At 37.3% G+C, this 22,701-nt stretch overlaps 2 protein-coding genes across 4 annotated transcripts; one reads left to right on the top strand and one right to left on the bottom strand.

Moving 5' to 3' along the window:
- Window positions 1–360: 360 nt before the first annotated feature.
- On the bottom strand, window positions 361–17,619 carry LOC145466823 (dynein light chain 7b-like). The gene is made up of 7 exons (XM_081450533.1): window positions 17,404–17,619; window positions 15,869–15,904; window positions 15,246–15,281; window positions 4,880–4,955; window positions 4,686–4,795; window positions 2,645–2,702; window positions 361–1,878 (listed from the first exon to the last, which is right to left on the bottom strand). The coding sequence occupies exons 1-7, from the start codon at window positions 17,617–17,619 to the stop codon at window positions 1,835–1,837; spliced, it is 576 nt and encodes a 191-aa protein (XP_081306659.1). The 3' UTR covers window positions 361–1,834.
- Window positions 5,085–22,391, top strand: LOC145466811 (uncharacterized protein KIAA0513-like). 3 transcript variants are annotated; one of them, XM_081450521.1, is made up of 12 exons: window positions 5,087–5,368; window positions 7,741–7,831; window positions 8,188–8,284; window positions 12,571–12,619; window positions 13,255–13,299; window positions 14,370–14,443; window positions 19,014–19,093; window positions 19,857–19,914; window positions 20,269–20,343; window positions 20,739–20,819; window positions 20,976–21,070; window positions 21,218–22,142. In XM_081450521.1, exons 2-12 carry the CDS (start codon window positions 7,777–7,779, stop codon window positions 21,277–21,279), a joined length of 771 nt encoding a protein of 256 aa, XP_081306647.1. In that variant the 5' UTR covers window positions 5,087–5,368; window positions 7,741–7,776; the 3' UTR covers window positions 21,280–22,142. The 3 variants fall into 3 exon arrangements, with proteins under 3 accessions (XP_081306648.1, XP_081306647.1, XP_081306646.1); XM_081450520.1 differs by having other exon boundaries at window positions 5,088–5,368; window positions 7,658–7,831; XM_081450522.1 differs by lacking the exon at window positions 7,741–7,831 and having other exon boundaries at window positions 5,085–5,368; window positions 21,218–22,391.
- Window positions 22,392–22,701: the final 310 nt, after the last annotated feature.

Here is a 22,701-nt window from a genome sequence, read left to right as displayed (position 1 = left end):
AATTCCTTTAGGAACGAGCAGCCATTAAATGGATGAAACAAGAGTAGCAAAGGTACTTCTTATCTACTTCCTAAAATATTTCTTAATATTATTCCATGTTGGTGTAGAAGAAAATGTTTAGGATTTGCATCATAATGACACAAGTGAAAATAATTCATCTAACATACATGATAATTTATTTGAGTATCATTTGAATAATGCTGCTTTATACATGTAGCAAAAGGTGTAAAATACTTTCATCTACCAGTATCTAATTTATTTACCATTATCATAAAAAAGGAAAATGAAGCAGAATTTTTTTGAAAGAAAATATTTGTAATGTATTTAAGGTATTGATGCCAAAATGTATGACAAATAATATATTGTAGTATCAGTAACTAAAAATAATTTATTAACATTAACTTTACATGTACATGTAAAAAGGCAAGATAAAGTTCTGAAAATGGCCAGTGCTTTTTGTGTGGTAAACAAACTGAGATATATGACAGGTTAAATAAATGCCATCACAGGCAAGTCAAGACAGACTGTGGCTACTAAAATGAAAGTTGCGCTACCAAATGTTTAAAGAGAATCTTAGCTGAAAAGCAGTCCAAGCTCCAAAGTATACCAAATGTTTCATTTAAAGGTTATCGTATAGTTTTCGGTGTCTTGCAATGTAACACATCCGGTTTAAACTGTGGATACCTAGACCCCTATATCAAATTAAAGCTTATTTGACAATTTATTATATTTCAAAATTCTTGGTATAGTCTAATGAAAAGCTGTATAAGCCTTAATTTCATTTACGGGTTTAGCGTATCAACAGTTTACACTGGATGCACTACATTGTTTGGATGTGAGACACCTCTAAAGGTGTACAGTAACCTAACTGATCCTGGAGTTTAATTGGGGAGAAGCAGCTGCGACACATGCTAATGTGTTGTTCTAGAAAATATCCATACCCCTCCAGAAATTTCATTTTAGTGTCATACATGTAGTTTCCTTTAAAAAAATTGGGCTTTTGAAACCCCCTTCCCCCTTGGAATTTCTGTTAACCTTCCTTAGGGTGGGTATGGATATTTTCTGGAAATGAACAATATCAGATATATGGGATTTTGAAAAGACATCATGGGAATCAGATTCACTGGTAAAAATCACAGTCATAGTTGGCACAAATCACAGCCATTGCTGTATAAACTTGCCACGTGAGTCATGCCTTAACAGCTTAGCCAAGTTTTAACTCTGGAATAGTTTTTATCAGTTTTCAAAACACCTGGCCCTGGTGATGCACTCGGGAAACAGTGCATCACAAGTGCATCATCATGTTTATCTCACAGTCTTTGGCCAAAGTGCTTAGTGACTGTGCGGTAAATTCAAGTAGGCTAATAAAATTATCGATATGCCGGTTACTTAGCAATTCAGGCTTGACGTAGATTTGTATCCTGCACACTTGTACAGTCCTTACCCCAGGAGTCAAACAATTTACCATGGTAACACAACAGAATCTTAAATGCAAAGGGTAGGCAGTTGTAAGTCAATTGAAGGATGCAACTAAAAGCAACACAAAGGTCTACATGTTATAAATTTTATTGTAATTTACAGCTACAGTGACAGTATTGAATAAAGCCAGCTACACTGTAGGGAAATGAGGAATGCAAGTTTGCCTTGAGGTGTCTTTAATCAACTCACTTACTTTAATAAAACACTGGTATTAAATTATCCAAAAAAGGTTTGTAGTATTTTTGGCAAAATAAACATTGCTTAAGGTAGGTGAACCCTACAGAAAATACCATAAACATTAAACTGAGATGCAGTGTTGTATTTACAAAGGAAATGGTTGTGAAATGTTCCTCTTCTACTGGCTTGGATTTTGAATAACTATCATCAGGTACTCTTTATCTGAAACACAAACAAGAAATTCTGATGTAGGACAACACTGTTGAAAACTGCATCACAGGTCTGAGGGTTACATGCATCACACAATCAGCTATGACAGAAAGTGGGTTTTGTGTACATTGCTAGTCCTACAGTTCACATACATATATCATTCTGCTTGCATAAATTCTGAGTGGAATATGGTAGGTCATTTTTGGCAGTATGGGGCATTTACATGTAGCAATGTTGTTCAAAGCAGAATTGGGTATTTTCTAGACCAATTCTTGAGCAGAACAAGCAATGAAAAATGTTCCTCCAGAGAAAGAAATCAATCAATAAAAAGAAACCTAAATGTTATTACAAGTAATTTACAAATTAAAGAAAGTAAATCCAATTCGAAGTCTACCAATGGGAGAAAACACAACTCACAGTACATGCACACCTGAGTGTATACACTTCAAACCGTACTATCACTAACAAATAATCAAAATTGCAACAGGGCATCAAAAGTGTTTTCACCTGAAATCACAGATTTTGGTCCCGCTTAAAATGTTCAGGATGAAATGCCACTATTTTTAGCCATCATGGTATCTTTTAGGGTTGTACTCAAAGAAATAATAAACAAGGTGTCTGTCTGCTTCAAGTAGTATCTTTCAGAGTTTAAATGCTATCGAACCATGCCTAGATTGGTCTCATTAAGAGGTTTAATTCAAATTTTCTGACAAGCATCCCCAACCTTTCCATGGGAGTTCCTCCCTGGGTGACAACCATACTTAACAAGGGAACTTACCAGGAGCAACCAGAATTTCATGTTTCTTTGAACGGACCCTGAGAAAGGTCAAATCGTTCTGAAAACAAACCATATCATTACAATAATTATAGGCAACTGAGACAGGCAAAATACATGTAGATTTAACAACAGATTATAACATCTACAAATAAAGCTACTGTAGATGCAAGTTTTAGACAATAGTTTTTGTATGCTGTTGGAAATGTTTGGATCACAGATCCAAATGACAGGCAAAAGGTTCGTAAAAGAATGTAAGGGCAAAATTAATTCTTTTATATAGTTAAGAGAATATTTTACATTCAGTTGATAAGCCAACTCTTATAGTGTATGTGTCAAGGTTCGTGAACAAAAAACATCAAGTCAGTCAAAAAATTGAGACTAAGATAAGCAAAAAAACCAGGTAGCTTGCTACTCTGCTACTACAAGCCATTCTACATGAACATGAAGCCTAGCCTATTTTTTTTCTCATGTGAATTGTATGAACCATGAGGAGCAAAGCAGCAAAAACTATGCCACGATGACCAAGGCCTTTTTTGTCTTCTCTCTTCCAGGACACAGCTTGAGTGAGTGGTTGTGGCGCCGGACTTGAAATCCAGAGGTCACCAGTTCAAGTCCCGTTCTGACCACTAAGCTGGAGTTTTTTCTCGGTAGCCCCGAGTTCAACTCCTCAGCCACGCTTGTGAATAGCAAACTGGTCTGCCTCCTGCCAGTTGGGATTTTAACCATTTTATGTTCATTTGCATTATTTGTTTCATCAATTGGTTTCATTGGCCCTGAAAAGCCCCACAGGGAGAGTGGTCAATTAAGATACTTATTTTATATCATTAATTTTATTTCTATTGTGACTGCCTTTTGAAGTATGCTGCTCAGCTCTTAGAAAAGAAAATTAGAAACCTATGGCATCCAGGGTTTAGTTCTAGACATAAGTATTACAACACGCATTATGCAGGGCCACATCAAAACAAGTTGTACTGAAGTGACTTGGTGGCTCATGGGTGACATTGAGAGTTTAAAGAATGGGTAAGGTATATGTACATGTATATATCTAAGTGGCTTGACAACTCAGCAGCACAGCAGTGCCAGTGGCTTGATGGCTTAGTGGCTCCTCATTGCATTCAGTATTCAGTAAACTGTACATGTATATTGGAGAAGCTGGACGGCTGACCAGTCACCATAAGAGTTTCAGAAGATTTAGATTTATATTTTAGGGGCATATGATATATAGAATATATATTCTTTTAGCTCTTTCATTTGACTACCGAGCCCCCAAGCCACTCAGGGCCATTTCAATTTTTTTTTACCACACACCCCTCTGTTGACAACATTTCTGAAAGGGTAGAAGGGAAGGTCAAAATTCCTTAAGGTCACAGTCCGTAGACAAAACTTTCTGAGGGGTATAAGGCATAAGTCGAAAATTTCCGAAGGTCATGAGGATGCTTTTGAGATTTTCTGAGGGTCAGTATTGGGAGGATCTAAAATTTCTAGACCGTCACAAGGTTACAGTACCTTGTATTTTCTCCTGAGGGGTCTTTAAAAAATAGGGTTGGCACTTTGATCTTTTCTTAGGGGGTTGGCAGTCAAATGACCTCATCAATAAGGGAGTGTGGATATTAAATGGAATGGCCCTCAAGTAATGCTTCTACTACTGAGTTGCCTAGCCACTCGTAGTCAACTAGCCACTCATATACAGGCCCTCTATTCAGTATAGATAGTAGTGAAGCCCTAGTGCATGGACTTATCACAGCTGTATGCATCACCTAGCAGGATTTTGGAATGATCAAAAATCCATGCTCCCCTTTCAAAAAATGGTCATGTAATGGTCAAAACTGTCGTCTTTGCGTGCTGGATGGTGTGAATTTCAAGCTTATTGTGATGCATTAAACATATTCTTTTGCTATCCGCAAACAAGCGTTATATTTGATACAGTCAACTCAATACTTTGATAGCACATATCACATTCCTTTTTGGATGAGAAACAACAAATGCAATCTATACTTTCTACAGCATTAAAACATAACGATATATTTTATATTTCTTTTACCTGCGGATCGATGTCTCGAACTGTGCTTCGAGCTTTAGCTGTCAACTGATGAATTAACCCAGCGTATTGAACAGTCGTCGAGTTATCCATTGTAGTTCTAATAGGAATGCCTATAAAAAAAGAAGAGCATTAAGCAAATGAACTTAGCTCGCGGGTTTCAAACACAAGAAACTGAGACGGACTTATAGTTATACCTTCAACGTTGACGACGATTATTCCGATAACGCCCTTATGGCTCTGGATTCTTTTCAGCGACTCCTCGACTTCAGACTGCCAAAAAGAAAAATATCGTATTTAGACATGACCACAAAGAGTCAAAACATGAGAAAGCCAACTAAAATTCCCACCATTTTCTCTTCTTCTTGCACTTGTTTTTCCGCAACGTTGCCACGGAACGGACCCGCTATGTATGGTGGGAGAGTTTTCTGAGCCCCGCTAATAAAGGACAGCTGTTTTTCTAAATGCTATATGCGCATTGGTCAACAGATGTTGACGAGGGGGACTGGACACAAAAAAATCAAAGGTATTTCCGCTAGTTGTGTTTTCCTGTTTTGTTTATTATAAAGACATAATTTCTGGCGCCCTTTCATTGTATTTTCAATGGAGCAACAATGATTCTGCCTTTACTGCCTGGATGACGGCGAATCTCCCACGTGATATGAAGGAATGGGCAGATCACAGTGGTAAGTCTGTCATAACTTTTTGATAGTCATGTAAGATTTATCTGTAAAGGTTATTGATACATGTATTCAGTACTTTTGTCCTTCCATGCGATAATCCGTGATGGTGCAGTATTGCTAACCTTCTGCAACTATAAACTCAGCTGATAAAAGCTATCTTGATTCATAATTTATGAACATCCCAGACCCTAGCTACATGTAGTAAGAAATTTATTACTAATTATTAATATATGTTATTAAGAAATGTATTATAAGTATGTTTAGCTTCAATTGTACGGTTTTTACAATAAGCTTGATTTTAAGATTCGAGTCTAAGAGTCACTACTCACTGAGACATTTATTACTATGTAATAGAATATTTTAAATTATACAATAAATATAATACATGTAACTACAATAGCACTTTGGTTAGCCTACATTTAAAGTTAACAAATTGATGTCAATTTTTTATGCGTCAGTGCTCTTATTGATGATGAGTTGCTTCATAACATTGTCAAAGTGGCTGTGGAGGCACGAGCCGCAATTGAGTGGTTCAGCAGTAAACTTTGGCAATGTTATGACAAAATTTATCACTAACAAGAGGACAGCCGCATAAAAAACTGTCGTCAATTTGTTTTCTAGAACAACAATACTCCGAAATGATCAAATGCTGGGAATAAATGAGGGGAAAAGACACCGTAAACTTGCCATAAACAAAGATAAGTGAATTTTATTCAAAATGACGCGAACATTGTCAATAGCTTCTCTCGCTTTTTGATTGGCTTCTTGAAAAAGTTCATAAAATCTCATTGGTTAAAAAGTTGACAGTTTGACAGCTGAAAGTTAAACTTGAAAGCTTGTATAAATTAAAATTTTATCCATCTGTACTCTAATTGATGATAAAAATGAGCCGATCAGTGTGTGAGAAATTAGACAGGTATTGTAAAAATAGCTTTTTGATTAGCCTCTGTTTAGTGCTCAGTTTACAATGTGCAGAGAAAGTTGTGTGTCTCATCAGCCAGGGCTACATGGAGTGGATTTTCAGTTGGGCTAATGCATTTTGCAGTTCCAGAAAATATCCATACTCCCCCACAGTAGGGATTAGAATTTCCTGGGGGGTGAGACCAAAACATTTAATGAAATGTGTCAAGCTTTTAAGATAATTCCATGAGGGGTGGAGGGTCTCAAGAAGAAAATCCCCACTGTAGGGGAGGTATTGATATTTCTGGAACTACATAATCATTCTATCCTTTGCTTGCCCGACAAGCAAGAATAAATTTTAAGTAAAGAATAAGTCTGGGAACTGGAGAGAAAACCTTTTGGGTAGTACATCATAGTTACAGCTTGCCAGAAGGACATGCCTGATATTTGGTTATTATTCTTGGCACCCTTGGTTAGCCTGACAATTACACTCTGGTTAGCCTGAATAATAGTGCTCCTGTTAGCCTTAGTGGTGTTACATGTAGCACTCAAGTTAGCCTAAATAGTGCTTTAAGGTTTGGCTGTTTGCAGTTATAGTGTAAACTCGTAATAGCACCAATGGTAACCAGCAACCAGTCTGTACATGTATATCAGAGCTTATTGTAAGAGACTTGCGAAAGTTCTGAGCTACCACAGATTCTTGTCCTTGTGCTTTGTTTAAATTTGAAACTCATAGTTACTGCTTCAGCTCTATACACGAACATGTGATATGGTTTAAATTTCAAACCACTTTGTTTCTCTAGAGTAATTTGTCATATATCCAGTATGATAACCATATACACATAATGTCTCTTAGAACAAAGGAAAACAAAGATCCAACTGGGTTTATAAAAGATCAAATCAACAGCAACCAAAAAGAGATTAAACCAATTTAACATATAGGCAGCCACATATATACTTGATAGGTGTATTTGATTTTTCTCATCTCTACCTGAATATCTGAACTTTGTCAGTTAGTAGACTGACTTAAGAGTAAAGCAAATAAATATTGTTTCACATTCCTGTGACATGTGATCTGAAGTCATGGTAACAGATTTGATCATTATTTGGGTATGTAACAGTTTCTAAATGTTCTAATTTTAAAAATAGTACCAATGATGATTTCAAGTGGAAGTCAAGAATGTCTTGTCTACAATGTATTGATTTTTTTTTACATGTTTTGATTTTTTTGAAATCTATAGTCAAGAATGTCTTTATGTCCAACATTTTATTGTTATGTTGATCTCTTTTATTTGTGTGCCACTTGTCACAATGTGTATAAATAATTTATATCATAATTATTCAAATTAACAGTTAACGACAAAATTTGATCATTATTTTCATGCATTTGAGCTGCTGCTACAGTGTAGGAGTTGCAACCAATATCTGGTCCCATCTTGAGCAAGAAATTTAAACTTAACTGATTTTCTAAAAAGACGTTCAAAGGGTCAATATTCACTGGTTGATGAAATATGCACAAGCTCAAGCAAGTTTTCTGGCTAAAAAGGAGTGCTAAGATAAAAAAAGGTACCATGTACTAAGATTGAATTTTATATTTTGATGTTTCAAATGATGGGTAAGGAACATGTACTATCTCATATGTTTGGCTCTAAGAACTACATGTAGATGTAAGCTTGGAAGGATTTAGCAAAATCCCTGGATTTTTAGAACGTGAAATTTCCAGACAGTGTTTAAATGATATAATCACTAGTAACAGGTGGACTGAGGTAATTTGATTTTATTTATTTTAGTTTCTTGTAAGAAATGTAAAATATTCTTTGTTTCTTGATCATAATATTATTACTTTGCTAAGATTTTTTGTTTTGCTTCTTCCCTGTGTGTACATGTAAATTATATGTAACATGTGATTTTATTTTCACTAGATGGGTCAGAAGGTGGCTATGAGGAAGAGACTGAACTGTTTGAACAGGAGTGTGACGATTTTATGAAGGAATTTGTAGCAAAGATATTCCTAGAAGAGTAAGTTAAAATACTAGCACTGACAGTACATGTAAATGCAAAGGGATCTCTTTGGAAGGGTGACTATACAGTGGAATCTTCAGTTGATATAACAAAGGGCCAAGGGACTGGCAAAATATGTTTGCTATAATAATGTCTAATTTGTTATACATGTATTGTGTTTTTTTCCGTACATTTCTTTTACTACTGGGTGAATAATATCATTTGTTATACCAAGGACTTTGTCATATAGGAGTTTTTTATATCAAAGTTGCACCGTATTTATTAGTAATAAGTAGATAAATAATGATTCTTGCCAGATTGAAAAGTACACTCAAAACAGGTAAAATGAATTTGCAGTTATTTTGGTGTACATTAAGGGACTATTAAAGAGTATTGATGTTGTACTTGACTGTGTTGCTATATATATAAAAAAAATTAGATTTAAGTTTTGTCTTGTTGAAATAATAACGTAACTAAAAGGTAATAAGTAAAGCAAGGAAAAATATGCACATTTATGCACACCACTATTAGTAAATAATAAAAAAGTAATACTAAATATTTAAATAAATGTCCTACTGAATCGAATTGCCCAAATTTGTGATATTCTAGTCACAAATGAGCCATAAATACCTGGATGGTATTATTGGGGTGACAATATTAAATTAAGCACTCTTCAGAAAGATCTTAATCTGACTGAGCATTTAGAAATTTGGGCATAAATGTACATGTAGTCACAATAATTAGCTATGTTCTTAACAAGCAAGGGACACCTGTCCCTCCAAACCATAAGCTCTTTTAAATCTCACAGCTTTTCAAAGAGTGTATTACTAACATCTTTGTGTTTGAGCCAAAAACACTCTGATTTATGTTTGGTAAAAATATTTAACTTTTAGACGGCCCTTTTAGGTACAAGGCTCAGTTTTTCAAATTAATCAATTTTGAATATTTATACCAGCTAGTCACTTGCTCATTTGGAACATGGCTAATTGGCTGGCTATACATTGATTAGATGGCTGTCAGTCCACTGATATTAAGAGGCACACTTACATGTACACAATAGGACTGTTGACAGATAGCAATGCTATGTAAGTGCACTAATTCTAAGTTGTGGATGTGTCATAGTTTAAAATATATTTTAGGTTAGAGTGATTTCAACCTACACATAGGTTAAATTTTTCAAACCAGTTTACTTTTTTCGGTTTTCAATTTTTTGGGATGTTCTCAAACAGAATAATGTGCACAGCACCCATCCCCATCACTTCCTCACCCTACCCTACCAGGATCCCATATCTCCCCCTCCATATCTCTTTTTTTTTTTATTTTGTACCCAACTAGATTAAAATACCTGATCTCTGATTCTGTAGATCATCTTCATCTCCATTTAGGCCTTGCAAGCAATCGCTGCAAATTTCCTCATATTTGTTGATCTAATAAGTTATTGGTCCCAGACTCCTTATTGAACCCCGCTATTTCGATCTCTCAGGGGAAACAAAAAATAATTTGAAATAGCAGGAGTTCAAAATAACCGATAGCAAATGAGTGAAAAGCAAATCCAAGAGAAAAAGTTTTGTGTTCGAAATAAGGGGGAATTTGAAATAGCCAAATATTAGCAGGGTCCAACTGTAGTTTGAAATCATTCTGACCTAAAATACATATTAAACTACACTGTAGGCAACAGATGTATGATTGCTCCTCAATTAAGACTCCAGTGAAATTTACAGTGTATTGTACAGAATTACAGTGCAGTGTAACATCAATCAGTGATTTTAAATCAAATTTAATTTAATATTGAATTGTAGTTCTTCTTTCCTTTGTTTAATGAATGAAAAAGGCCAGTTTTACATGCAAGAAAGTGAAATGTGTAGTACTTACTGTAGGTCAGACAATTCTTTGTTGCAAGTACTGTGGAACCTACATGTAATAGTACATTATGGTACTCTCATAAATTTCTATAATTGCATTTAGTGAATAACCTCTCCTTCTGAGTGCATCCATATTATGGACACCCCTATATCAGGATTCCAGACAAGTTTTAAAGGCAAGGTGTCTGTTAAAGGAGTTTTTGCAGTTCAATAGATACAAATGCCATCAAATCATCAGACGGAGCAGATTGAACTTGTTGGTTTTATTATCTGAAACCTCTCCAACACTTCTCTATAATTTTATGGACAGTTCACCTTAACCCAAAGAAACTAGAAACAACTGAACGTAAGCAACCATGCGTGCACATACTAATGAGCCTACATGTAAATTTTACTGTATATGCATTTTTTATTTCTTCTGCATACACACACGTCAGTGGGTTTTTTTTGCATGAATTTGTGGGGCTTAACTCTGAACTGAGCTGTAATCTTCACTTCAGTCACCTCAGTCCATAATGCCAGTTGACACTCAGCAGTCTGACCCTTTAGTGTCATTGACTGAGACAGGTGTGTTGCAAGAAGTATTATTTAATATCAGTTGTACTTACAGTACCGCTCAAAAGTAAGTTACCACCTCTCGTCTCGTTTCTCGCGAGACGAGAGTCTCGTCTCGCGAGAGCCATTGAAGCGTATATTTTGGAATGAATTACAAGCAATTAACTTGCGAGAAAACGATTAAATTCTCGCGACGCGGTGAAGTTTACCCCGCGAGAGCATCTGGTTTTGCAGGCTCTTGTTTCACACGCCAATTCAAGGGAGCCAGCTTTAACTTACAAGCGAAAAACTTAAATGAAAGTGATGAAAAACGAACGGCAAAGACGTTCGCCGAAACTCGAGTTCGGCGGTCGCTTTAATTATTTCATTGCAGCGTGTTGACTTTGCATAAATATGAACGACAGCTTTTAAGTGGAAACTTGCTTCGTAAGACCCAATACTATCATCGCAAATGAAGAAACTGAATGGAAACATTGCTTTTTATTCTCAAATCAAGACGTTGGTGAAAGTGCTTGAGCAATCGATGAGTAAAGTGTCAATAATTTACGGATTATTTTTAGTCCGTAACGCAGTGAATTTGCATAAGTGTGCATGTCCTTTGAACTCGCTTTTGAATCGTAAAACCGTTGTTTTCATCCATAAAATTGAATGTAATCAGTCATAAAAATCGAAATATTAACCACCGGAAAGAGAACTTCGGTAAATCTGTACATGTTTCGTCTGACAGCGAGAAAGGAAGTGAATTTTTGATTACATAACAAATCGAAAACGTGACTGACTTTATGCACGCGTCCTTTGCTAAAATAACAATCGCACGTGGTAGAAGTGTTCAAAGAATTGGAACGTGAAATGGAACGCAGAAGACGTCAGTTTGAATACTGAAAGTTATGTTGATCTTAATTTCCTTGTTAAACGCGCTCACCAAGAGAGACAAAGTCTGTTGAGCGATTGATGGAAAGATTGCGATCCTTTGGTCAAATTAGTTGTGTTGATGTTGAACTCGCCTACATGTACATCGATCGATAAAAGGCTTTCGGAGAACCCTACAAACAGAGAGAAACGTTTAAAAAATGAAATGGCTTTACAGGAGTTTTTAATAGCAAATGCTGCGAGATAAGCTGTGTCACAGAACTCGCTTAACTGCAAAGTTAGCAACGCGCGTCGATCAGCGATCGAAACACGGTTATGAAAATTGTGAACCGCTCGAAGGCCAAGAATGGTCCTGAACGGTCCGTGTTTGCTTTTAAACATGTCACTGTTAACCTTTCTTTCATGTATACAGCGCCTTTCTACTGAAGTGAAGTTAATGATTTCATAAATCGCGGCGTTAGTTTGGCGAAAGAAGCCACTGGGATCGACCAGCAAAAGAAGCAATTTCAGCGTACAGGTCTGGACACCGTGGAAGTCATGAACGATATGTTTTCGATTGAAAACTGAAAAATTTGCGGCGTATATATGCACAGATACCATTCTCAAACCATGTGGGTTGAAAATTTCTGGAGTTACGTCTTTTATGAACGTGGTAAACATGGGAAATCCGGCGCCGGCGCTCGCAAGCGAAGCTTCGTCAGATCGCGCAAAGTTTCGCTGTGTTGTTGCTGCATTGTTTGCTTCACAATAGGCTATTAAAATCTCGCGAGGAGTTCAGGCAACCGTACTTACAGTTTTTTAAAGCTCTCGCGAGACGAGAGTCTCGTCTCGCGAGACGAAAGTCTCGTCTCTCGAGACGAGAGTCGCGTCTCTCGAGACGAGATTCTCGTCTCGCGAGACGAGAATCTCGTCTCGCGAGAAGGTGGTAACTTTTGAGCGGTACTGTAGCTATAAAAAACTGAGTTTAACATTACTGTTTTTGGTTTTAATTTGTTTTTGGCTAATTTTTTTCATAAGGAGCGTCATTTCACAGGAAGAGAAGCTAAAGTTTGGAATCCTTAATCAGGTAATTGTTAAAACGTGATTACAGTTGTACTTTGTATTTCAAAACACTGCAACTGCTACATATAGATCAAGTCTTTATTTGAGCCTAATAGCGACTTTAATGCAAGCCTAGCATGTACCTCTGGTTTCTAACAATAACCTCAATCCACTTAACCTATTCCTGTGGATGGGTTATACATGCGCCTCATTGGATTTAATTTAAATGCAAGTACCCATTTAAAAGCTGGTTGGAGATAGACACAGAGAAGAAAGTTCTTACTCATTAGAACCCAATTATAATTAACACATGATTACCACCAGCAGGGATAGTACATGTAAAGCCCAGACTGCACATGTAAAGCCCACTCTTTGACTGTGGTCGGAACAAGTAAAACTGTAGAACTTTACACTATTGAAAATAAACCTCAGTCCACATATTTCAGATAATTAGTTGATTAGGGGCCTACAAGTTGTCTTTGTGAAAGTTGATTTCTTCTTTTAGTTAGACAAAATTAAATTATACAATTTAAATAAATAATTTTTGTCAGTTTTGGTTCTTGAACACAGAACCCAAATTTTTTTAAATTGTATTTTGAATGCAAAAGATCTTTTAATACATGTAAAACACTGACAGTCATCTTGCACATTTATTTGCAGCATAGTGCTGGGCGCCTTTCCTTCTCAAAACATGTCGACAACCAGGTATTAGTCTGTTTTAGGTCAACACAGTGCTGTATTCTCAACAGTAGGTTTTTGTGCAGAGTTCACTACTGAAATGTTTTTGTGGGCTGCTGTGTGCCATGTTATGTAAGAGCTAAAGCATCTGTTGGTTATGTAAATTAATAAACAAAGAAATTTTTTGTTATTAATTCAATAATCATTATTTGTAAGGAATTACTCTTGTCATAGATGGGGGGTGGGGGTGGGGAGGTGGGGGGTGGTGTTAGTAGCATCTGGAGTATCTTTCTGTCATTAATATTGCTATACATCTACTACTGCTACACCTGTAGTACGGGAGACGTCATTTTTCAGAAGCATACAAATTTAATTTTTCAAAAATTCCAAAACCTATCATGCTTGACGTAAGTTCCATTGCTTGACTGAAGTTCTGTGTGTACTTACTCGCTGGCAAGCCTGCCAGAAGGTGAAAGGAGGGACAGGTGTTCATGTACACATGTATTCATGGTTTCTTCTAGTTGTTTCTTTTTTACTTAACATCATGAACTTCCATTAAGCAATGGACAGGTCAAGCTGCAGTCCAACACCGTCAATAACTATAAATTCAGTCGTTGAACCTGCCACATGTACTATGCACTAAGCACTTAATGACTGGCCTCAAGGGAAACTGTGTTTCCTTGAGACCTTCAACATTGAGGTCAAGGGGAAACAAAACTCACTGTTTTCCGTGGGACCAGTCATTACGTGTTTTGTTATACCTCCCAACTCAAAAATAGAAAAAACTGCGAAGAAATTACTTGACGCCAGCTGGGACACAAATTTGCTGTGGTTTTAAGGAGCACGATCTGATCACAGGCAAGTCGAAAGTTCAAGTTGTTGTTTCCCTAGGGAGTTAGTGAGTTTTGACCCACGACACGTGACACGTTCTCCTCCAATCAGAAAACGTATTTGAGTTAGGAGGTATAACAATGTAAGTTGTGGTCCAGCATATTAAGCATTAGATCATTGAGCCACCCACCACACATTGTAAGTTTTATATATTAAGCCAGCAAAGATAACACTTATGACAGGGTCAATATTGGTTATTTCACCAGAGAGCCTACAGCAAGAGTGTACCAGAAACCATCTTCTTCAGGCTTGTGCAATATTTTGCAATTGTTTTATTTGAGTAAGTGTGTGTGCCCATTTTGTTTACTTGTTTCTCTATAATAAACTTCAGCCCAGTTGACTTGTTTTATTTGCAAGTCAAATAAATGTACAACTTCAAGATTACCGGGACAGAAAATGTAATGAGAAGGTTTCTCGTGTTATCTAGAGTTTTCTGAACTTTTTCAAACCTAGACTACTTGAGTACAGTATAAAATGATAAAAAATATATACTAGATAATTAAGTAGGTTTGCAGAGTTAGACCACTTTATTTAACAACATTTAATTGCTACCCTGGGACTTGTGCTTCGCGCAAAACAATCATCTGGCAGTTGCCAAAAATATTGATCCAATGAAAGATACTGCAAACGTGGAGCAATACTTTGTTAGTGTGACATCAGAGGCATTGTATGTCAAGATGTTATATACTATTTTGGAAAACATCATTTGTTTGAATGATGGCGTCAGTGTAACACTGAGCTGTGAAAAGGACAATTATACCAATTTAAATGTTCACCTGACCTGTTGCAAAATGTATATATTTTCAGTCTCCAAACTCACACTAGCTAGAGGAGTTATAGGCATTGTGAGTCGATTTTCAATTGAGTGTCAAAAGTAATTAGACAATTACTTTGGTTTTGGTTTTGGTTTTACTACAGGGTGAGATTGGCTGAGTAGTCTAATTGGTAAGAAATTGGTTTGGTTTTGGTCTTACAATGCTCATTTAAAAACCACTCTAATACCCCTTGGTATAACATTAGTTTGTTATAGAGCAGCTAGTCTGTAGTATCATTTAGCCAAATGAGTTACAAGAAAGTCTCACCTTTTTCTTTGTGACGCTGTTTGTGGACCGTTTTTCCTGAAATTGAGTTTCAATGAAAGTTAGGCCTGGTTCACACTAGCGACATAACGACATACATGTAATGACATAATGGCATAACGACATAATCGCTCATGCTCGCTTATGTCGCTAAAGTGAACATCGGTATAAAGACATAAGGAAAAGAGCAACTTTTTGTCCCTATGCCGTTATGTTCATGCTATTATGTCATTATGTTCAGGATGTTCACATTGCAAACATAACACTGTTTATGTCGTTATGATGTCATGTCGCTCGTGTGAACTAGGCCTTAGTCGCTAACATCTCAAGTTAATTCATTCTGGTATTGAACAGAGAACATTCAAGTGCCCTGCTCCAAGCAGGGCTTGTGAACAAAGGGGATTTGTTATGTATCCAGAATTCACAATGTCTTTGGAACAGCTCAGTGCTTTTTGTTACGTGTATGCATGATAATGCAGTGATTACACAAGGAACTCGAGTTTTCTACCACTTTTCGAGCCTGAATATTCCAAATGTGACATGCTTATATCGGCAAAAATGTTGGACACGGGCAAGCAGATACAGTACCGTTAGACCTGTGTGCGCCGTGGTTGTTTGGAACTCACCCCATTTGTGGTATGAACGCCTCCTCTTGCAGTCTCCTACAAAGTGAGTGAATGATGGAGTGACGGAGTGAATGATGGAGTGAATGACCGTCGATTACATCTATGACTAAAAAAAACTTCTGTACGCATTGCATCATTTTGAATATACAAGAAGATACTTGGGGTTGACATTTTTGTTTAACGTTCTACATTGATTTTAGTATTACTCAAGTAAGAGTCTAAGTTCATCTAGTGTTCATCTGCATGTAGCTATTGTGCGTGTAGTTTCACAGAATGCACTGCGTACGATTTGGTAATATATATAGATTTAGGCCAGCCTAAAAGCGGAGCTCCTGGGCCGGGCTGTTCAGAGCCCGATTAAGCTAACAGGAAAAGGCAGAATTTTGATTTGAGTTTTGTAACTTTACTGTGAAGTTTTCTGTATATTGTTTGGCCTTCTGTTTTGAGTTTTAATAATCACCATATACACAAAACAAAGCAGCAAAACACATTTGTCAGTAGAAGAAAACGTTATAATTCGGTTGACTTTTAATCCTGGGTTAGCGTTAACCGGCTTCCGAACAATCCCGCCCTGTTTTCAAAAAGTTAACCTGACATGAGCCCGCGATCCAATCGAAAACCAGCACTTGGTTGGCGGTCAACTTCAAAAAAACACGTGACCTCGATGAACTGTAAACTTGAACCCGCAATATGGTCACGTGATACTGGTCAGCGGATACCTTGTTTTGACAGATGTCAATTGATCATAACATGGATGTCCAATTTCAAAGAAGTACAAGGTAAACCAAGGCTACATGTCTCTGTCAACCTATTATTTGGAGTATGGCCGCCATGTTGCGCGACTCCGTCGTCGCCGTCGTCGTACGCACGCGCCCACGAGCAAAACCGCTAGCCATGATAACCATGAGAAAATCAACTCATGGGTTTCCGTTTCTTTCCTATATGAGTATGGGGCTCCGCTTGGCGGCCCTTGGGGCCGCCGGAGCTCCGCTATAAATTTTTACTGGTTTCATTTTAAAGTACCAAGTGCGACTCTAAGATATGTTAAAATTGTTTAAGACGTAACTTTTTAAAAAATAAACGTATTTTTATGATTTTTTGAAACCCATTGGTTTTTCAAAGGTGGGAAAACAAATTGATGAAATAAATTAAGAACGGGTTATTTTCAATTCGCAAGACGTTAAAATACTGCCCGCAGCGCGAAAAGAAAAGGAGAAAAACGCAGCATGGAATAACAATAAGTTATTTTTGATTAGCAAGCTGATTATATGAGTTTTCTTTGCAGAAGAGACCATAAATGATTCCTGTAGTCGGATACTTGTTGTTTTGAAATGTTTTTAAAGGTAATTTTGTTTTGTTTTCGCTGCTGTTAACATGTACATGTACGCAGAAGAATTTCGCATTAACGAAATTTACCCAACTACAGTGTAAAACAAAACAATGCACACACACAAAAAATTCTTCAGCTGTGCTTGGTAATTTTTTTAAAGAATTATCTATTAGATTTCTTAGCAAATTCTCCAGTCGATTCTTACCATTTCTTTTGGATCTTTGAGATATCCCAGCGGACTTATCTTGTATTTCCCCAGCCCGTCGTCCTTGAGCTGTATTTTGTAATCCTGGGTTAATTCAGTTGAATGCTGGGCTTCCTCCATGTCCGCCCTGCTTCTTTCGTCCGCTTCCTTTTTGTCTCGTCCGAGTCGATCGTAAATATACAGTTGCGAGGGCTTTAATTTGCCCAAGTGGCTCATATCTCAATGTGTTTTTAATACCGAAAATAACCCTGCTTTATGTTTGGATCCTACAGCTCAACTATCACGAGAACCCGTTTGCTTAGCTTGCAGTTAATTATTAATTAATAATTGAGGCTAATTGCGTGTAGCACAATAGTTGTCTTGTTGTTAATGGTTTTCGTGGTGACAGTGAACGTACATGTTATTGATTAGGAAGCCCGTTACACGTAAACTGATGTAAAAATCTAAAAAGAAACATTTATATTTAATTCTCTCGCGGCGCGTTTACATTTTTTTACATACCAGCTCCATGTTCGTTGGTGAACGTTCTTCAGATTGTGATCTACAAAAAAAAGAAACCAGAATGTTTTTCTTTACATTATTCATCAATTCGCACTCGGGTCTGTTTTATAGGAGTTGCGTATTAAGAATACAATCGCGATTGTTCTGCTTCTGTAAATCAAAGGTCGCGTTTTCGAATTCGAAAACTGATTTTAAAGATATCCGTGTAGATTGCAGAGTGTAGCGATTACCATTTTTCTCTAATGCTGGTCGGTATTAAGTTAACACGTCATTCTCACCTTTCAAAGTAATGATCTGCTAAAGATCCGTCGCTAAACAGAGAATTTTTATGGAATCATCAAGACTCGAGGTTAATACCAACAATATTGTTGAAAACTGATTACAATTTCCTTTTTCTTTGAAAGAAGCGACCTCGTGTTCATGGCCATTAATTAATAATTAGATTTAGTACAAGATAAGCTATTGCGTCGTGTGTGAATTGAGTTAGGATTGATTGGTCGTCGCATACTTTTATTAAAGACTCTCTGTTATGTTATATGAGTGATTAGTATTTCGTTCTATTTAAGTTCTATTTGGAAAATATGTAAACGGCTGTTTTTGATTGGAGATTTTTGAGGTTAATTTTTTGTGTAAGGTGGTCACATTGAGAAGAAATGGGTTGTACCTCTTGTAGAAAAAATGAATTCTTACTGTGTAAACATTCCGTATTCTTTCAAATCCGAAACTAAGGGCGCTTTTCATTCAACCAAAAATTCCGAAAATTTTGGAACGGGGATAAATGGTACGGAAATTTCCTGGGAAACGTTCCAGACAATCCGGAAATTGTTGAATTACGAAAAGCGAACCATTCAACCAAAATTTCGAAAATTCCGGGAGGAAAGACAAATGGAACGGAAATTTGTAGTGAAAAATTTTCGCAAATTTCGGTATCCCTTGCAAGGTTGTCCTCTTTCGTAAATTCTGGAAAGTATTGTTCCATTGGTCACTGGAATTTTCTGGAAATTCAAAGCGGAATTTTTCACCGAATGTTAAGTGCCCGAATCAGAGGACTGCAATTCAATATCAGTTTTATGTAAAATTTATTGCTGTTTATTACGTTTCCCTGTTAGATGTAACCAAGCGGATGATTTTGAACCTGCCAAGATCTTAATGAACATGTGTTTTACGTTCTTTCTTGAAGTCAACAGAGGTTTGTTCTATTTTAAACATTTGCATTTAATATTTAGCTAACCTGATGGCTACCCTCTGTATTGTCTATTAACACAATTAGGATTCACTCGTTCATTTGCTATTAGCGATAGTCGAGGCGGGAGGGGGGGGCGGGGGGCGGGGGGCACTAGCAGAACACGTCGCATTTTGAGGCTTGAGGTGAAACAAGATTTCAGATTCAAATTTTTATTTATACAACTTCAATAAGGAAAGTATAGAAATGAAAAAAAAGGAAAAAAACAAAAGCAAAAAGGAGATTGAAATGTACAACTAAAACCAAACTAAGATGTGCCCGGTGACCAAACGGCTGAAAAGATGTATATTATTAAAAGAACGAATAGAAAACAAAGTGCAAAGTGAACCGTAGTCTTTCCACAGACGCTCTATTTTGTCTTGAGTTCGTCGAGACCGCAAGCAAAATATTAACCGCGGGGATTTAAACGAGTCAAAACGTAACGGGGTGGGACTGGGAACAAACCTTTTTTTTTTCGCCCGCGTCGCGGTCGCCCTTGCGCTCGAAAAAATAACTCGTAGAAAGTTGTATTCTGAGTTTTTAATTAGTTAAACGCCTGTGTGTGCCTGTGTATCCCGACCGACCCATATTGACTGGCAGACACAATTTACTGGCCAGCTCGCGCGGCGACTTGTTTATCAGAGCTGGTGAACGTCTTTTAGCCATTCGGCGTGTAATGATTAGTTAGATATTTATTTCCATATAAATTCTATTGTTTTATTTTCAACAGATGGCGAGGAAGTGATGAGGCAGTTTATTGTTCCGTACCTGAGAGATCAGCCTATCTGGTGAGAAGGAGGTGTTGTGTGGTTGTTTTTCTACTGATGAGAAGGTCACATGTACTTTGACCTAAAATTAGCCCTGGACTGCACTTTTTTTTTCCGAATAACATGTAGCCATTCTCATGAAGGTAACTAGACTTGTTTGCGACCGCGATGGGCAACAACGACAAATTTAAAGATTTTTAATTTTTAGTTGGTTAAACAATTTATACAAATATGGCTTTTGTATTTTAATAGTTTTAAGATTGATCTGAAAAAATATCGCTCATCATGTCGGTGTAATGCCAGAGCTCTTCGTATCGACATAACAAACCCTTTAATTATAATTCACCTTGATGTTTCGCAATGTTTCTAATGCAGGAAATCCCTTCGGTTTTGGAACGCAGCGTTTTTCGATGCTGTCCACAGTGAACGAGAGATCCCTGCAATTCCAAGGTTTGTAAATTCTCAGCTTGATCTGCGCTTGATGTGTTCTCCGTCATCTCCTCATTACACTGGCACAGTCAAGCCGTGTGCTGAATCTGAGTGTTGTTAGACTTGAACTAATCTATTAAAGGGCAGCTAACAAGTTACCGAAAACGAAGTATTTACCCTGGCCAGTTACAAAGTTCTCACTGTGTTGGTCTTGAATTTATAGTCATTCGATTGAATATTTTACCAAATTGGCTTTCGCTTCCTCCAGTAATATTAATCTCATTTTCATTACTAGTAGTAACATTGTAGTTTTCGTCTTAGCAGTTTTCGTCTTAGCAGTAAGCTCTAGTCTGTATCTCGGTTCTTTTATACCGAATGACTGTTTTTTTTTTGTTGTCTCTATCTCTGTGTGTTAGAGATTTGTGGCACAGCTGGTCGCCTCAGGAGCAAAGTGAATACCGGGAATGCGACAAAAACAGCACATTTGGTAAACTGGGGTCAGGATACAACTTTTTGTCTTCTTTTGAACAACAACTACCCATAAAACTTGTCATATGTTTTTGCGTGCGTTATATGAGGACTGAAGCATACTTTGATATTTGTTACACCTTGCCTCTTTGAAACTCTAACTCTTTCTTTCAAATGATGTCCAGGACGTTTTTAAATAACATGAAGGCGTTTGGTCTGGACAACGACATCTGCAGCGAATTTCTTCAGAAGATGAGTACTATTGGAGAACTAAGTGAAGGTGAGAAAGACTTGAAATGCCTGGGATGACCAGCGTGAAATTGAGGCAGGCCTCGATTTCATGCGAACGTAACTTTGAACGATTGTGGAGCGGAGCTAGTATTCCTGTGTATTTACGTTTGCTTGTTTTGTGTTTTTGTTTCTACAGAGCAAGTTGTGCTTTTGGAGAACAGCTTGGCTCAGGCTAGTACAGACGAGCGGTCGAGGTAGTCAGTGATACTCTTACAAAGGTGTATTTGTTGACCTCAACTCAACATTACGAACAGTTTTACCAGTTGATGTCCTTAGAAGATAAAGGCTTCCTGTACACGTTTTATTTTTAAATTATAGAACGAAAAAATATAATGCCGGTAACTTTTCACGGAAAATATAATGTAAATTTTCACGATATTGTAAAGGCAAGTGACACAAACTCTCCATAATTTATTTGCAATATTTATAACACGTCAGCGTATTTGTAAGGCGCATAAAAAGCATTTTAAGAATTTTCTCCCTTTTTACCTTGAAGCATTTTCAAGCCCGGCAGTGGGTATTGCCTCGTATAGGGATTTTGAAACGTTTGTAAATGTAACAGGGAGGTATTTGACCAGTTGTTTGAGCTATTTAACTTTGCCAGGCTTGCAGCAACAGTAATATATATAATAATTATTGAAAAAACGACGGCACTGGAAACGGTTATACAATAAATGCAACCTCGGCTCTAGACTGTGCTGTTGTTTATTTATGTAGCGAAGCATTCCACAGTTTTACAGTGTTATTTGCTCAAATTATACCCTGACCATTGATCATTTACACAATATGTTCATGAAAAGCCCTGCCAAACGTATGTTCATCATTTGAACGCAACATTGTGGCGTGCAACAGGATGGCGAAATGTGTGCAACATGTTGTGTTACGTTGAGTACGTATCATACTAGTCTGTCCATAGCTAGCCTCGATTTCCAGCCGCTGTTCGGGAAACGAGAGGAACAAAGACCGGACGCGACAGAACGGCGGAAATCGAACCCAGTCTGTCCCCAGACGTTTATTGTTATTTTTGTTGTTACGAGTTATTTTTCTTCGAGCGCGCGAGCGATGCGAGCGCGGGGTGCGGCCTACCCTCTTTGCGTTTTAGCGCGTGTATCCCAAGCGCCGGGTTAATATTTCGCTAAGCTTGCGATCTCGACGAACTCAAGACAAAATAGAGGGTCTGTGGACAGACTAGCCTCTGACGAAAGAGTTTATAACTCACAAGGTCATGTTCATGCCTATCAAACGCAATCCCATTTGAATAGTTTAATATCAGGCCTCGTTTTGAAACAGAGGCAAATGATGCACCTGGGAAATGGCCTCTTGACTGAGCCCGCAATTTTCGTGATGTCAAGGTGATGTGAATCTGTCGATTTTCTCGTGCGGTCCTCGTGCGTTGTTTCTGGATTCTTGGGAAGCAAAACGTTGCATACTTAATCTTGTATTTTATAGTTTAGTATAAAATGCAGTTTTACTTGTAAACTTGACTGCCAATATATTTAGAATAGACCATTTTACAGTTGTCTGTTCAGTGACCTGGCCTTTGAATGGCAGCGAGGCTGGGGGTGACCTTGTTTTGATAAAGACCTCACTGTTTTTGTTGTGTAAATCAAGTTGTTCTTA

This window comes from Orbicella franksi, chromosome 13, assembly GCF_964199315.1.
Source record: "Orbicella franksi chromosome 13, jaOrbFran1.1, whole genome shotgun sequence".
Taxonomy (NCBI): Eukaryota; Metazoa; Cnidaria; class Anthozoa; order Scleractinia; family Merulinidae; genus Orbicella; species Orbicella franksi.
Note: the sequence above shows the minus strand (reverse complement) of the source record. Positions and strands in the feature narration are given on the sequence as shown.